The sequence below is a fragment of the Acanthochromis polyacanthus genome, chromosome 2 (assembly GCF_021347895.1).
Source record: "Acanthochromis polyacanthus isolate Apoly-LR-REF ecotype Palm Island chromosome 2, KAUST_Apoly_ChrSc, whole genome shotgun sequence".
NCBI lineage: Eukaryota > Metazoa > Chordata > Actinopteri > Pomacentridae > Acanthochromis > Acanthochromis polyacanthus.
Window position 1 is genome coordinate 42,487,391 of NC_067114.1, and position 16,506 is coordinate 42,503,896.

The window sequence follows — 16,506 nt, forward strand, 5'->3', positions numbered from 1 at the left end:
ATGTGGTTACTGTAATTGTAACTGTACCAGAAAACTCCAACTCAGCACAGTGCAAACATTATTTAGTCCTGCATCCACTCAGTCGCAACCCATTAGATTTTTCCAATAATAGCCCAAACCTGGAACTCCTTATACCGAACGAGCCGATCATGTGGGTTGTTTGTGTGTAAGCATCCCACACATCCCCAGAGACAAGTGTATTAATCAGCTTTGGAAGGGTCCGTCCTGCGCTCACGCATGCAACGTGCGTAACCAGCATACACACGGTTCCACGCACGTACACACGCGACCACGTCGTCTTGGCTCCCGGTTGTCCCTTTAAAAATCCAAATCCAAGGCCAATGATTTATCAAACTCCTATTATCAAGAAAATGTCACGCGAAGGGCACCTTGCTCTGCACTGACGCAAACTCGGCTCTTTTCCCACGGAGCTATAGAAAAGCTTTGCACTTGGTGCTTTGCACAGCTGCAACCAGTCAGCTTCCAGTCCTCTCCTCGTCTTTTTACAGCTGTTTCCAGCCTGCCAGCAGAGCTCTGCAAAAAATGGTAAGTGCACTTATTCACTTTATTCACCTTTTCCCCTTTTATTTCCTCTGTCTTGCTGAAATGTTCTACTTTGATGGAATTTTGACACTTTCTGGCAGCAGCTGATGCACTTGCGCTGTCCGTGGTGCTGAAATGCGGCTGTGGCTCCACATTAAAACAACTTTATTCACTATTTTTTTTCTTACCAGTCAGCTTGTTTTTCTCCTGTAACGGCGCGTAATGGAGCTCTTTAAAAGTTTAAATGTGAAAAAGTTGATTTTGCATATTTTTCTCATTTCTGTGCTTATTTTTCTTTTATTAATTCTATCGATTTAAGCAGAAGCCAGGTGGTTATTTTTCCACCCACTAGGCCTAATTAAGAACGCAACTAAGCATTAATCAATCAATATTTTTTTTAATCTAGAGGCTTTTACGGTTGCTTTCCGTTCCCTCCTCTTTCAAAGTTACATTTTCGGGAGTCATTTGTAATTCCGACGCCCCGGGTCCGCTCACTGCTGTAACGCCGGTGATCTTGCATGCCTGCGGGGAGAGCGGAGCCACCGACAGACCCGCAGCAGCTTGTCTATTGCCCATAAAAATCAGTGGATGTGTGTGGCTGAATGACATGAGGGGGAAATGGGGCGTAAAATTAAAGAATCTTGCAGAAAGCGAGAACTGGAGAAGCAAAGCAACCCCCTCCCTCCAACACACACACACACACACACACACACACACACACACACACACACACACACACACACACACACACACACACACACACACACACACACACCTACCTACACACACACACACACACACACACACACAGAAAACACACACACTCACACAGCAACACACCCGGCAGACACTGAGCTGAAACTATAGAGCAGCCAGAGCCACAACACACTGCAGAAAAACGTAGCAGAAAGAGAATTTATTTTTTATTTCGTCCCGGAGCAGAAATGGGCTGCTGCAGCTCCACAGCTCCACGGTGGTTTGTGCCGTTCTACCGCTTTTTGTCTCGTTGATCTGTGTCACTCCCCTGTTCCAGGATTTCTCTGACCAGAGAGACATGGCCAAACAACCGGCCAGCGCTCCCACTGGCTACATCCCGGAGCAGCAGCCCGACGGAGCTGCGGGACTTACAGCTAACAAACCGGACAACACGGCTGCATGCCCGACGCCCGCCCCTCACCATCACCCGGCGCCTCAGCCGCCGCCTCCTTGCAACGAGAGCAAAACTTTTTGTCCCACGGAAAATAAACCGGGAGAACCGGACGCCAATAAAGCGTATGGGACGTTTAAAAACCCTCCGCCGGCGGTGCCTGGATCCGTGGCCGCCAACTCGGTGTTCAGGAAGGATTCCGTCGGTTCGGCCCGCGGGGGGTCCGCCCAGTACGGCGACCCGCTCCGGGCCACCGCAGAGCAGAACAACACTGCTGGCAACTGGACGGCTATGAGCCAGACCACCATCATACTGGGAACAGATGGGAACACGTCTGTTCAGCCTGGAACCGTGGCGGGGGTAAGTCAGCTAAATGAACCGTTTCCTTAACGGAGAGCGGTCGGTGTGAGAGCGGAGCGGCTGGAAGCAGGTGCGGGGTGGATGTTCCAGCGTGTCGCCGATCAGACAGCTGACTGGATTAACCTGCTGCCTCCAAACGGGGAAGGTGCAAACCCCTGGGAGCGCCGTGCAGACCTTTGGTTGATCAGTGCTGTTGATTCAGAGTGATTGGAGCTGTGGTGTGTGTCCCTTAAGCGGGTGGTTTGTGGTTTTTGGCACCGCACCATTGCATAAAAGTGTTCCTTTGTAGACCGACAGGTTCCGAGCTGAGCTAGTGGCTCCACAATGGGATCACAGTTTTATAAAGAACAATCACAGTGAGGCCATAACATAGAGGGGATGTGTTAAAAATAACTAATTGTGGGGAAGAACGGAGTCTTCGGGCTGATTATTTTTAAAAGGTTTCCGTAAGGCCACATGATAATATTTACGCACAGACTGTCGAGAACTGTGCAGTCGGTAAAAGGTGATATCTAAACCTAAACGCTGAATTCTTGCATGCACATTATTTTAGCTGAACACTCTGCTGTCTGTGATTTGCGCAGCGTCCAGCTCTGTCTCCAACCCTCTGCACCAGCTTCGTCAAAACTTTCAAAACCGCTTATGTCAGCTAAATATCAGAGAATCCAAAAGAGATGGATTCGTTATCGATGTGAGTAATTATCAGATCAGCAGTGCGCACTGACCTGGCATTCTTTTAAATATATGCATGTATGTAAAGCTATTTGAGTTGATTTGCTTTGCTTGATTTTTGCGCACAGTTGTAACGGTAATGTGGTTAAAGGTAGAGAATTGAATCATACTCTCGCGGTATTTTCGGTGTTCCCCGCTGCCAGCAGACGACACTTGGTATGGCCCAGAAGCCCAGGTGTCATCCGGCTGATAGACAAGAGACTGCGGATTGTTTCCAATCCCTGCGAGGGCATCCCACACCTCACACACACCACACACACATTCCTATGCACCGTGCTGTTTATGAATGTGAATATTCATGCAGTCTGTTTTATGAATCTGCTCCTGCTGTGCAGCTGTAGTTACATATTTGTTGTTCTCGTGCTCATTGAAATCCTCCATCGAGGTTTTTTTTCTTTGCACTTAAAACTTGTGATGAGATTTCAAGCTGTTTGGTGCCATTAATGGGCCTGGAGGTGCAGCTGAGGAGGAGTTTTATGGGATGCACAAGCGTTTCTGTGGAAGGCTGGATTCTGTCAAAATAAAATGAAATACACAATACATATTTAGTGAAAAAAGTGGTAATTAGCTCCACTGTTGTCTTTTTATGACGAGGTTTTGTTTCATTTTTCCTAATAATAAAGAAAATGTTTAAAGGTGTCATCATGTAATTAAAATAACTCCCTCTGCACCGCTGATAAAAAAAACCAAAATGTGGAACTAAAAATTCATATTTTTATTATTAAGGGGATAAATTCCAACATTCAGGCCCAGGTTGAGTAATTGTCTTCTGGCTGCTTTTCTTTTTATTGTTTTTTTTTTCCTCTGGAGAATGAATGCATGTTTTTTTTTCCCTCTCAGGCTGACGATGATGACGAGGGTGGAGATGAGAATAAGGCCAGAGGAAACTGGTCCAATAAACTGGATTTTATTCTGTCCATGGTGGGCTATGCGGTGGGGCTGGGGAACGTGTGGAGGTTTCCTTATCTTGCCTTCCAAAATGGTGGAGGTAAGAGTTGTGCCGCTTGTTGTAATTTTAGCCGAACACAGAAACAAACGAAAAAATCAGATGAGGAAATCGAATTTAAACCCGGATTTGGATTATTCCTGTTAATTAAAGGAATGGGCCTTTAACCAGACCAAGAAAGTATTAAAAATATTTTCAAAAAATTCGAAAAAGTGGAGAAATATAAAATACTAGAAAGAAAAATGCGCAAAAGACTGTCAGTTACCATAGCTGCTACTAGCCCTGTTATCACTGTTTTTAATAGAAATGATCATTTGTACGATGTTCTAGTAGCCAGTAACTTCTAACTGATCATTTTTATCATTTAGTAATCATCCATAGCCTAGTGTGAGTATTCTTTTAAAGGCAGACAATCTTCATGCTTCTTAATTTTAATTTTATTTACGTTTTATGTAGACGTTTTGCTCTTAGTTTGAGCATTTTGTGGCTCTGCTGTTTGATCCCCTCACAGGAGCTTTTTTGATCCCCTACCTGACCATGTTGGGCATCGCCGGGATCCCTATCTTTTTACTGGAGGTCTCCCTCGGCCAGTTTGCCAGCCAGGGGCCCGTGTCAGTGTGGAAATGCATCCCAGCTCTGCAAGGTAAACTGGCACCACTGATCAGCTGACGGAAGCCAAAAATAATAACCCCAAAAATATTCACAAATAAAACTTATCATCACGAGTCTCTCTACTTCCCTTAAGAGTAATTTATATATTTCGTCTCATTTATTTATTTTAGGTTGCGGGATTGCCATGTTGATAATATCTGTCTTGATAGCCATATACTATAATATTATAATGTGCTGGACACTGTACTACCTGTTCGCTTCGTTGAAGGGCTCACTGCCATGGGCTAACTGTAGGAATGAGTGGAACACGGTGGAATGTAAGGACAAAGACATGCTACTGTTAGGTAAGACACACACCTTCACACACACACACACACACACACACACACACACACACACACACACACACACACACACACACACACACACACACACGCACACACTAAAAGCACCTCTCTCTCCACAATGCGCAATGCGTCATGACTCCCTCAGCTGAGGTGTCCTGCAGTATAATGAATCCTGACCTGTGATCTCTGCGGTGTTTTCACTCTCCAGAATACTTTGAGAGCACCTCATTTATCTGCTTGATCTATTTTTAACGCTACAGGCCCAGTAACATGGCAGCAGGGCCTCGGTGTGACAGATTATCCCTTAAAATTATCGCTTTCTCACCATATTTTCACTTATTTTTTGCGTGATAATGTCAGTTTTTTAACGCTATAAATCTGCAGTATGAAACAGTGTGTGGAGACTTGATTGTTTTTTTTAATGAAATTGTGGATAAAATCGTGTTTTGATTGAGGGGAAAAAAACGTGCAACCAGGAACAGGGAGGCGTTTGGCGTCGATTTGCGTCGAATAAAAGTGGAAATTCGGCTCTGTTTGCGTAATATTCGCCTTTAGCGCTTCTGTGAAATCAGCACAAAAACTGCTTGCTTGACAAATTTACTGTACAGACGGAGCTGCTGCAGTGCTGCAGTGGACCCGAGACTGACTCCTGCTGGCTGCAACACGAACCACAGGCCCAGTCTGCTCTGTCGTCTCTCTGCCACTCTCTCTCTCTGTGAGCCTCATGGATGAGGAAACGCACAGAAAAAATTACAAAACTTACAAAAGATTGATAATTATGCATGCTTTAATGTGTTAATAGCATGTTCACGTTTTGTAGATTCACTAGAACGTGTTTGCAATGCACAAACTGTAGAAACATGATCATGTGCATCCTTTAGTCTTACACTGTTTGTCAAAAAAATATGCTACAATGTAATGTTTCTTTAAAATGCAAATTTTAAAGCCATATTTTGAGCATAGATTCAAATGTTTGTCCTATTTTTTTCCACCTCATTTCTGTACAAGAAAGTTGTCCTTTCTCTGTTATTTTTGTGCATACACAGTCTTTAAAAACAATATATTTTCAAGATTACTTATTAGAATCTGCTAAATATTGCATGTTTTTGAAGCAAAATTTCAACAAATATGAGTCACAAAACAGCAAGATGCTATTTTTTGCATTAAAATAATTACAAATAGAGCAAGTTTTCTTATATTTCTTTAAATCAAATGAGGCCCGAAAAAGCAGCTGTGTGTCTAGAAGGACATCTAATTCTAATACATCCTGAGTCGTGAGGCTCCACTCTGCTGCCTCCAGGTCTTTCCCCGCTGCAGGTGCCTCCTGTCAGGCTTCTTTTTCAGTAAATCAGGTCCATCTGTTCACACCGGCTTTACTTTCAGTGTGAAAACCTGAGCAGGCAGTAAGTTGTGTCCCACAGCAGCGTCTCTGCCAGTCTCTCCCGCTTGACGTGTGTTGGTTTCTGATTGGAACAGACTCCTGTATCTTGCGGGACAGAAACATCACGTCCATCAAGAACTCCAGTTTCTGTCTGTCCGCAAATGCTGTGGGAAACCTGACAAAGCTGCTCAACATGACCGTGGACGGCAACAAGACCTACGTCAGCCCCAGCGAGGAGTACTTCAAGTGAGTCAGTCCAGATTTATTAGAAATAAAAATTACATCTGTACATTTTGGGCTCACAGGTCTAATTTGACTTGTTTTCTATGACTAGATATACATATTTAAAGTTTAATTCTCAGGACCTTAAAAACAGTATCAACAAAAGATAAATACACATTAAGTCAGAGCTCGATCATAGCAATGACATCTAGCATTTTTTAAGTCCTTGTTTGAAATTTGTTTAGTTGCTTTTAATACATAATTACACAAACATGTGTCTGAAATTGAGTCTATGAGAAAATCTCTAAATGTTTGAATTTTACACTTCAAATCTGGAGTTTTATGTTCAGAGACAAAGTAGAAAATCAACATTTTTATCTATTAATTCAGTCCCAATTAAAAAATAGATTTACTGCAACCACTAATGCAAAAAATACAAAACAAATTCATCTTTTTATGTGGCATTCTTTAAATGGATTGCACTATCTTGAAACACATTCAGGGGTTCCTCTGCAAATACATCAAGAAAAGTAATGACCATGCTGTATATATGTTTTGTAATTAAGTTGATTTATGTTGGAAACTGCTGAAATAATTCTGCAGCCATGTTGTCCATTCTTAATAGAACAATTTGAGGACCTGTTCATATGCATAAACAACTTGATAAATGAAGCATTTCCGGTGTACGGATTTATATTTTCTCTATATATCTGTCCATTATGTTTAAGTTTACAGATTTTTTCTCCGGGCTGAGTTTCACTGTTTCAATCCCACCTGCAGGTACAATGTGTTGCACATTTCTAAAGGGATTGAATATCCCGGAGACATCCGCTGGCCTCTGGCAGGATGTCTCCTCCTGGCTTGGATCATCGTCTACGCCTCTTTAGCCAAAGGAATCAAGTCATCAGGCAAGGTAACAAAGCCTGATCTGATCTCTCTCTGCATGTTATTCACAGCTGTGATCAGCTGCAGAGATTTTACTGAAGGTGCATTCAGCTTTCCTTTAGCACATCATGTCATTTCTTGAGTGGTAAAAGCGCCATCTAGTGGTGAAATTTGTGATACACAAGAAGTGAGAGGTGTTCTTGTGAACTTGTTTCCAAATGTTAGAGTTGGGTTCTCAAAGCCAGATATACTTCAGATGCAACTTCAAGGAAATGAACTGAATTAAAATACCTACAGTTCAGTTAAACTGAACTGTTTATTTCCTCTTTTATATTGTGTATATAATCAATATGGAAGAACTTGGAATCTCATAGTTTCATTGTAGTACTCCAAATGTTAGTATTTATCTTCTTGCCTTTAAATATAAAGATTTTTATGTTTTTGTCATTGACTTTACATAAAGATGAATGAATCCTCTGTGATGCCACCCACTGGTTTTTACAAACAGCTGTTTTAAAGTTCAGGGTGTGTTTAAATATCTATAATAGCATACTGCATTGTATGTCCCAATACATAGTATGCCAAATGCTGTGATGCAGCCAGAAAATACCAGGATCTGTACTATATTTATTCTGGCCATTCACAGTCCTCTATGGAGTTACATCGCATATGTCACGGTGTACAATCTGTGGTCTTATGCAAGTATAAACAAGCCTGCGTCACAGAGAGATGACTTCTCATTTTACACTACAGACAGCAGCAGTCAAAGTTTTATTATGATGAAGTAGTATGTCTGAATTCTTTGCATGTCACATGAAACAATACATACTTTGTGCCATAGCTGTAAAAATGTATTTAAAGTAAAAAGAAATAGTTCACAATTTGGAATGCCGCCTACTTTTGATGGCTGTGGATTCCATCCAACTCCTGACTAATCCAAAAATGAGGTAGAATTGAGGTCCAGTGGAGCTGAGGTGTCATTCAAAGTGGCCACTGCCTTGAAAGCAACTTCAATATGTGAGTTAAACCACAGTTCACCCTTGTATAGTTGTCATGAATGAAGAAATTAGCTGTAGAGGCCAAAAGCAATTTTGCACCAGGGTGTAAATGCTTTTATTTCTCCTGTAAAGTTGCATAATTTAACATGTTGGTTCATAGGGACTGACTTGCTTTCAGAATCAGCCTCTAGTGGTCATTCAATGAACTGTTTTCAGCACTTCTGCATTGGCTAAATTTCTCAGCCCATAAACCTGTATTTTGCTATTTCACTAAAATCAGTGAAACATATTTTGTAAAACTTTGCCTTTCTCCTTACAACTGAGCTCAGTTTATTGGGATTTGTTAAGATTTACTGTAGACACTAGACAAAATGTTGTTTGACCCAAACCCAACTTGTACAAGCAATGACATCAATCTTTACCTTACAGGCTGCTGTCAAAACATAACATTAGTGAGTTACAGCAATTATAAGTGCAGCATGAGTGGAGTGAATGGTAGAAAACATGACTGGACACATTTGCTGCCTAGAAATCATTTTTTTAATTCTCTTGTTTTAAAGGAAAAGACCCCGATAAGAAAGTGGAGATTAAACTGAAATATGAGAAATTAATTTAAGAACAAAACATTTGACATGTAAGCAGGAACTAGAGTGGGATAGAATTGTTGTGTTGTGCTGCCCTCTACTGGACATGGACATGATGTGGAGCACAGCTAATACTGCAAGGCAAGTCTAAGGTCTTGTGAGCTTGGACTAGAAGACACAGTTGTAATTAGAGGATGTCATGTAAATTTTTTGATGTAAAACATTGCTCTGCTTGTACTTAACCAAAAAAAATCTATCAAACACACATGATTTTACTGTAATATTGCATTTATTGTGTGTTTTGTACATACAAACAGGATGTACAGTGAACCCTCGTTTATCACGGGGGTTACGTTCCAAAAAGAACCCGCGATAGGTGAAATCCGTGAAGTAGTCAGCTTTATTTTTTACAGTTATTATACAATACTGCACTTGGGGGAGCGCTGCAGCTGCAGCCAGGTGGACACGCGGCGGTACTCTTGCCTCAGAGAGCGGGCCGGCTGAATCAATTGGAGCAGTCGGGGGTGGGGAAGGCTCGCGCCGGCGCTCTTCTCCTGGGGAGCACGGCTGCGGTGGCCAGAGATGGCTAGGGACCATGTCCACTGTCCGGTTGACGGCGGGGGAAAAGAAGGCTGCTCTGTCGGCTCCGTCTTTCAGGGTGTCTCACTACAAGGAGAGAAATGATCCAGCGCTCCACAGCAGGCAGCGCTGGCCTGTATGGCAGAGGAGACCAGGCACGGAGACTGTTCACGTTGGTCAGTCCCTTAGCCAATCAGGATGCAGAACACAATGCGCTGTTTAAAAAAAGCATAAAGAAACTGCACTAAAAAAATCCGTGAAACAGCGAAGCCGTGAAAGGTGAACCGCGTTATAGCGAGGGTTCACTGTACACAGTAAAAAGTCAGGAAAGTGCATCAATATTACATCTTAAAAGCCCGGCATTTTGTTTCATTTTCTTCTTTGTTAATTATCATCTTTTCTGTGTTTCTCTGTCTGATTTTGCTCTATCTTGTCCTCTTTCTGGTCAGGTGGTTTATTTCACCGCCACTTTCCCCTACGTGGTGCTGGTCATCCTTCTCATCAGAGGAGTGACCCTCCCAGGAGCCGGAGATGGCATCCTTTACTTTATCACACCAAAATGGGAGAAACTCAATGACGCAAAGGTACCTGATGCTGGCTCATTCAATGCCATGAGCATAAATGTACAAACAACACAAAAAGCACTCCAGATTTTACCTTTTCTTCCTCTTTACCTGCAGCTCTTCTTCTTCTCCTCCTCAGGTGTGGAAAGACGCAGCCACTCAGATCTTCTTCTCGTTGTCGGCTGCTTGGGGAGGCCTCATCACGCTCTCCTCCTACAATAAGTTCCACAATAACTGCTACAGGTAAACACTCAAAAGGTAAACTATGCTTCTGGCAGACAAATTCAAACTGTCACCACAGATGCATGACTCTTAATGTATCTGTGTGTCTGGTAGAAATGTCTGTAATAAATGTCTCTTTGCAGCCAGCACTTCAGTGTTTCCTTTACTTTGTCTTGGTGTTTTAAACCAAAGAAATACAAATATACAGAATCAGAAATGTACCAAACAGACCTAAATGTACCAAACAGCTCATTACAGTAGGATTTAGTGGCATCTAAAGGTGAAGTTGTAGATTGCAGCTGAATACCTCCCTCTTTCCACTTGCAGCGACTGTAACTTCAGTGTAAAAATGCAAAGAAAATAAGTCAGTTCTTATTTTCAGGTGAATAAACACAAATGAAAACATAAATAAAAATACTATCTTCCTTTTCTGTTAATAGCTCCCCCTGAAGTCCTACATACTGCTCCTTTAAATGCAGTATTTGTGAATGTTTTGCTACAAAAATATCCTCAGAAATGCACACATATACTTCCATTTTCACTGTCTCAACTTACAGAGAATATTTGTCTTATTTGGATTTTCTGAATGTAATATTGTAGAGTTTAACCATAATTTTTTGAAGTCTTAAGATAATTTGCTAGAGTAAATATTTTAATATAAATGGGTTTTATTTATCATATTGTAGGGTCTTTATTTTAAATAAATTGTTCAATTATTTTTTTTAAATGCGATATTGTAAGAAATCAATTTTTAATATAAATAAATAATCAGGTAAATTAGTATTACCTACAATAATCTAGTGTCTTAGCCTTAAATAAATTAATCATTCAATTACACTTTATTTGCATCGCACATATAACCATAAACATCATGTTAAAACTGATAGATTAAATAAAAACAGGGAGTGACGAACTGAGAAATGAATATCAAATGTAAAAAATAAATAAAATAATAATAATAAATACCAAAAAAAGTGTAGTGATAAAAGACGTAAAAAACAGAACAGAAAAAATATAAAAGTAACAAAAGACATAAGCAAATTAAAACAATTTATTATTGTTGTTGGGAAATATTATAACAACAATAATAAATATAACAAAAACTTAGATCCTGGGTTTGTTTTTTTTTTCTATTTCCTAAATAATATTGTTGGATCTTGACGTTGATATTAAAACAAACAAACACATTTTTTCTTATGAAAATATTTTAAATTAATTAGGTACATTTATACAATGCATATAAAATTGTAGGGTTTAAACCAATCTTGCAATGTTCAGTTTTTGTATACCTGTTAGAGTCACCAACATCATTATTTCGTGCTTCTGTTGGACAACTCTGCATTACTAGTTATTGTGTTTCGGGTTTTTCTTTTCTCCCACTGGCAGAACAAAATAACAGTATCTACAATATGAAACAGAGCGCCACCTTGTGTCCAGCTCCTTAAAATGCGTAACACCTTGGAGAGCCTGTACTTGCAGACTGTTTTTATTCCGGCCACCAGAGGGCACTGTTGGATCTCTTATCTATGTGTATCTGAGACACCGATAAAAGAGCATACTGACATTAACACGTTTTCAATTTTGCAAACTATTTCAGTCACACAAAAAACAAACCCTGTTTGCTCATTTATCCCCTCTCTTCTCTCTTTGCTGTTTTCCTCTGCAGGGACACTGTAATAGTGACGTGTACAAACAGCGCCACCAGTATATTTGCTGGGTTTGTCATCTTCTCGGTCATTGGTTTCATGGCACACGAGTTGAAGGTGCCGATAGAGAAGGTGGCAGATGAAGGTAAGAGAACCGAAGCAGCTTTAGACAGCAGCAGCAGCAGCAGGTCGGTGCTGCTCACTCAAACATACATTCATCCTTTTATCTGCTGCTGAGACGGAGTGTGTGCATCCTCATTTACATAAATACATATATATATGTATGAATATATGCATATGTGTGTGTGTGTGTGTGTGTTTGTGTGTTTCAGGTCCAGGCATTGCATTTGTGGTGTATCCAGAGGCTCTGACCAGACTTCCTCTGTCTCCTTTCTGGGCGATCATCTTCTTCCTCATGCTCCTGACTCTTGGCCTGGATACCATGGTAACCACTGCTCTTTAGTGTGTGTTGCTGTATGTCTGGACTTATGGCACTCATATATCCTCATAATAAAACAGATAATAATAAAATTCAATTTTAAAGCCGTAATCTGACATGTAGGAATGAAGTTTGTGCAGGATGTGTTCAGCCAAAAGACTGAAACTTAGATTTTACATATTAAAAGAACAGGAAACAACACATGAGGCAGAGCTGCAATTTTCATCATCTGTTTTTTTAATTTTAGATTTTTTTTTACTGTTTGTCAAGCGCGGCTGCTTTCACTCTTTGTTCTGAGCTCGGCTGAACCTGCTTCTGAAGTGGACTCACGCAGAGATAAAAGTGATAATAATCTTTTCATCTGAATCTGGGCGAGACACACCTGTTTCCTAAAATAGTGATTTATATTTTTGGCCACTTGGGAACAAATAAACTCCATGGCTTCTTCACTTCACTCTCCTTTTTTAGCTCTAGTTTGGTCCAAACTAATAGTTTCTCTTACTGCAACATGCTCCCCTTCCACTTTTCACCAGCTGCCTGCTAAGTTTGTCTGCCTTTTGTTTGGTGCTGCACATTTTTCTAGCAGAAATCAAGAATGATGAGAGCAAATCAAAATACCAAACAATTAGCTAACAGATGCTAAAGAACTCAGTGGAGTTACTGTACACATTTGAAGCAAAGTTAATATGAAAGACATTTGTAAGTGTAGCAGCAAAGATATAATGTTTTGTAGCTTTAAATCAGGGTAAAGGAAGGGGTAAACATGGTGAATTCATACAAATAAGTGTCGATATTCAGTTTGCATTCTCTAAAAAACATGTAAATCCAGTTGTTTTCTTTTGTGGAAAAACGTTGCATCTGCTGTAGCTGCAGAACCTGCATCTGATTCTACAATTCTATCTTTAAGTTTTCTACATCCTGCAGTCTTTCTGTCGGAAACAAGAGTCTCTTGATTTTTGTTTGCTTCAAAGTAAACACTCAACTTTGTGAGCGCCATCAAGCAATGTATAAACACTGCACACATTGACCCAATTAACATAATTACCCATGCACGCCACCTGCTGAGGCTGATTTCTGCTCAAGTGCTGCGGCTCTCCAGGTTCTTGAGCAGAAGGGGGTCTGTGATTGAAGTGAGTGAAACTAAGTTGACCTTAAAGTTTTGGAGCAGCGACACCGAAGTAAATCTAACAAAGTAATATCTGAAAACATCAATTTGGACTATGGACGATTCATTTTGACTGTTTTCTGACATTTAATGGGTCAAACAATGCAGAAATAAATCATTAGTGGCAATAATAATGGTAATAATAAACAATCTAGTCATAAATTGATGAATTACTTATTTGTTTAATTGATAAACTCAGTGATTTAAAATAAAATGTAGTCATTAATATTTCTAATTCTTTATTCTGTTCTTAAATGTTTAATTAATAACAAACTTTTCAAATGGAATAACACACGTTAATGCTTGTTTTAATGCTGACTTGTTTTCAGTTATGTGTCTGTCAAACATGTTCCACTTCGCAGTTAATTTGTCTGCAGTCTGCTAGTATCTGGGAATAGTTTCAATTAATCAGTCTATTCATATATTTTAATTAAGCGTTGTTTCATCGGTCATCTTCAGAATGCACTGGCAGCCAGTAAATACTGACAGATTATTGTCAATTATCACATTTTTTTTATCACAGTTTGAAATTTATTCGTAATAAAGCACCTAAAATGTAAAACTAAAGGTAATAAACTTAGTATTTTGTAGTAAAATATTGTGAACATTACATTTTTTAATGTGACATTAAATGGCCCACCACGTCTCATCAGTATCAATAAATATATAAAAAAGAATGATTTTCATGCTTTTACGTCAGTTAAATATCTCTGACAGCAAAATTCAACTGCAGGAACTCTATAACAAAAAAGAAAAATAGAAAGACAAATATATTGCTTAAAATGGATATTTTATCCATTTTAATCAATATTTTCTGTTACCAGTGAATTGAAGACTTGTTTTTATATTCTGTGGAATATAAAAAAGCTTCTTTTATAGGAACAAACCAACAGAAAATCAGGTCCCTTCACTTCTACTGAGTGTTTTAGTGTTTTTCAGGTAATTATTTTGGTTCGCTGCTCTCATTAGCCTTATTTTTAGCCACATTTTGCCTGTGTTTAAAATAGAATAGAATAGAACAGCCACTTTATTGTTGTTCATAGCATACACTAGTTGGTGCACATTTGAATGAAATTCCGATGCATTTGCTCACCATCGGACCAGTAAAAAAAATTTATAAATATATGAATAAATATCAAGCTATATACAATATATACAATGTAAAAATTTGAACATGATATAAATAAAATGTCAATATAGCAGTGGGTTAAACAGTGTAGCAGCAGTTTGAAACAGTTTGAAACTACCTAGTGTAAAAGGTTATGGTCAGGTTATCAGGTATTCAGCAGTCTGATGGCTTGATTTAGCAAAAAAAAAGCTCTATTAAACCCACTTGAGGCTGCCTTTATGGAACCAAACAGCAAGCAGACAATGTTTTGGAGTTGGTGGAGACCAAATTGGAGCAAAAGAGTAACCACTACTGAACTTATATTCCCAAATAAGCAAAAGCATAAGCATTTTAAAACTTTTAGTGTCAGTATTTATCTGTTTGACAGTGCAATGCAGAGCTCTTGTGAGTGTAATATGTGCTAAGGTATTTCTGAACATTTTCCAAATGTGTAAATGTATATATACAGAATTTAGATAATAAAGTTTTCATATATGGTTTTACATACATTACCGTTGAAAAGTTTGAGGTCACTTAGAAATATCCTTATTTTTGAAAGAAAAGCTTTTTTTAATATGAAGATAACATTAAATTAATCAAGAATCCAGTCTAGACATTGTTAATGTGGTAAATGACTATTCTATCTGGAAACGACTGATTTTTAATGGAATATCTCCATAGGGGTACAGAGGAACATTTCCAGCAACCATCACTCCTGTGTTCTAATGCTACATTGTGTTAGCTAATGCTGTTGAAGGGCTCATTGATGATTAGAAAAAAATTAGGTTAGCACATGAATAAAAGTTTGAGTTCTCATGTAAAACATGAAATTGTCTGAGTGACAACAAACTTTTGAACGGTAGTGTACATATATGGCTTTCTGTGCCTAGTTAATATACTTTTGTTTAACTATTGTGTAGTAAAATTTGCACTACTGCCCAAGGTCTTATCTTACCTTATTATCGTATTATATTTCCTTTTCTTATCTACAGTAAAATCTGGTTATTACAGCTTTAATTGAATCTTTTCATTGCAGCTCATTAACCACAACAACACGTCTCGGTTACACAACTCTAACGTTATCAGTTATTGCGCTGATGCGTTCCTGATGTAGCTCCAGTGAACAAACATTTTCGCCTCTGGGATGTTATTTAAACTCTAGAGTCCCTCCAGGAACAATTGTGGACAAATAATTCCAGATAAAGCAGCGACTACTTCAAGTGCACTGTGATGCTCAGCGGAGGACACAGTGACGCATTAAGACACAAGTCAACAGTAACAGTTAAATGATGATGTTACTCTGCCTCGGTGGAGAGGGGCCGGTGGCTTTGTTGCAGGAAGCATCTCGGCGGTAATAGGCTTGGGATGTTGACGGGAAATTAGTTTTGGGAGCTCAGGAGGAAGGAGAGGAGTGGAGAAGTGGCAGATAGCTCAGTGCCAGTGCGTTTCTACAGTATCCTCACGCACTCGCGCACACACTCCACCAGCCTCTCTCAATTTGCCTGTTTATATATTCATCCACTGCTGTCCTCTGGGCTCCCAGTCCCTTTTACCATCATGTTACATTTGCTATTCTCCAGACAGACTCCACCTGTCAGCTTTCCTCGTCACAAACCAAATTCTTCTTCCTTGTTTGTTTTCATATCTCCTCCTTGCCCGGGATTAGAATAATGTTCTTTATTTGTTTTGGAAATAAATGAAATTATGCTGAAACGTGTTTATTGGATGAACTGAAGACAAATGCCTCGCAACGATGGGTACAGACATTTCTGACAGCAGCAGCTGCTCTGATTCAAAGTAGTTAAAACTCGCTGACTGGAGGCTTTTCAGTTGAATTGATTCTACAACCTGGCATGACTGGACATTTTTTTTTTAGTAATTCTGTAATTCAGTCTGCTGTGAGCTTCTTTCTACAGTTAGCCTGAAACTGCCTTTGAAACTGTGCTTCTTTAACCCTTAGATGCATGAGTGATTGGACCCTACACTCTTTCATAAGTGGGTCAAAAATTACAAGAATCAATGTGTTT

At 39.6% G+C, this 16,506-nt stretch overlaps 1 protein-coding gene across 2 annotated transcripts in view; it reads left to right on the forward strand.

Moving 5' to 3' along the window:
* The window catches only part of slc6a5 (solute carrier family 6 member 5), a 29,781-nt gene continuing 13,275 nt past the window's right edge, over positions 1-16,506 (forward strand). The window contains exons 1-11 of one of the 2 annotated variants that reach the window (XM_022210415.2): positions 1-546; positions 1,577-2,050; positions 3,623-3,770; positions 4,240-4,371; positions 4,511-4,684; positions 6,164-6,314; positions 7,071-7,203; positions 9,786-9,920; positions 10,039-10,142; positions 11,788-11,912; positions 12,100-12,212. In XM_022210415.2, the coding sequence (XP_022066107.1) occupies positions 544-546; positions 1,577-2,050; positions 3,623-3,770; positions 4,240-4,371; positions 4,511-4,684; positions 6,164-6,314; positions 7,071-7,203; positions 9,786-9,920; positions 10,039-10,142; positions 11,788-11,912; positions 12,100-12,212 (1,692 nt within the window). In that variant the 5' untranslated portion in view covers positions 1-543. Of the gene's footprint in view, positions 547-1,391; positions 2,051-3,622; positions 3,771-4,239; positions 4,372-4,510; positions 4,685-6,163; positions 6,315-7,070; positions 7,204-9,785; positions 9,921-10,038; positions 10,143-11,787; positions 11,913-12,099; positions 12,213-16,506 lie in introns of those variants that run through there. The other variant, XM_022210416.2, reaches the window with a different exon arrangement.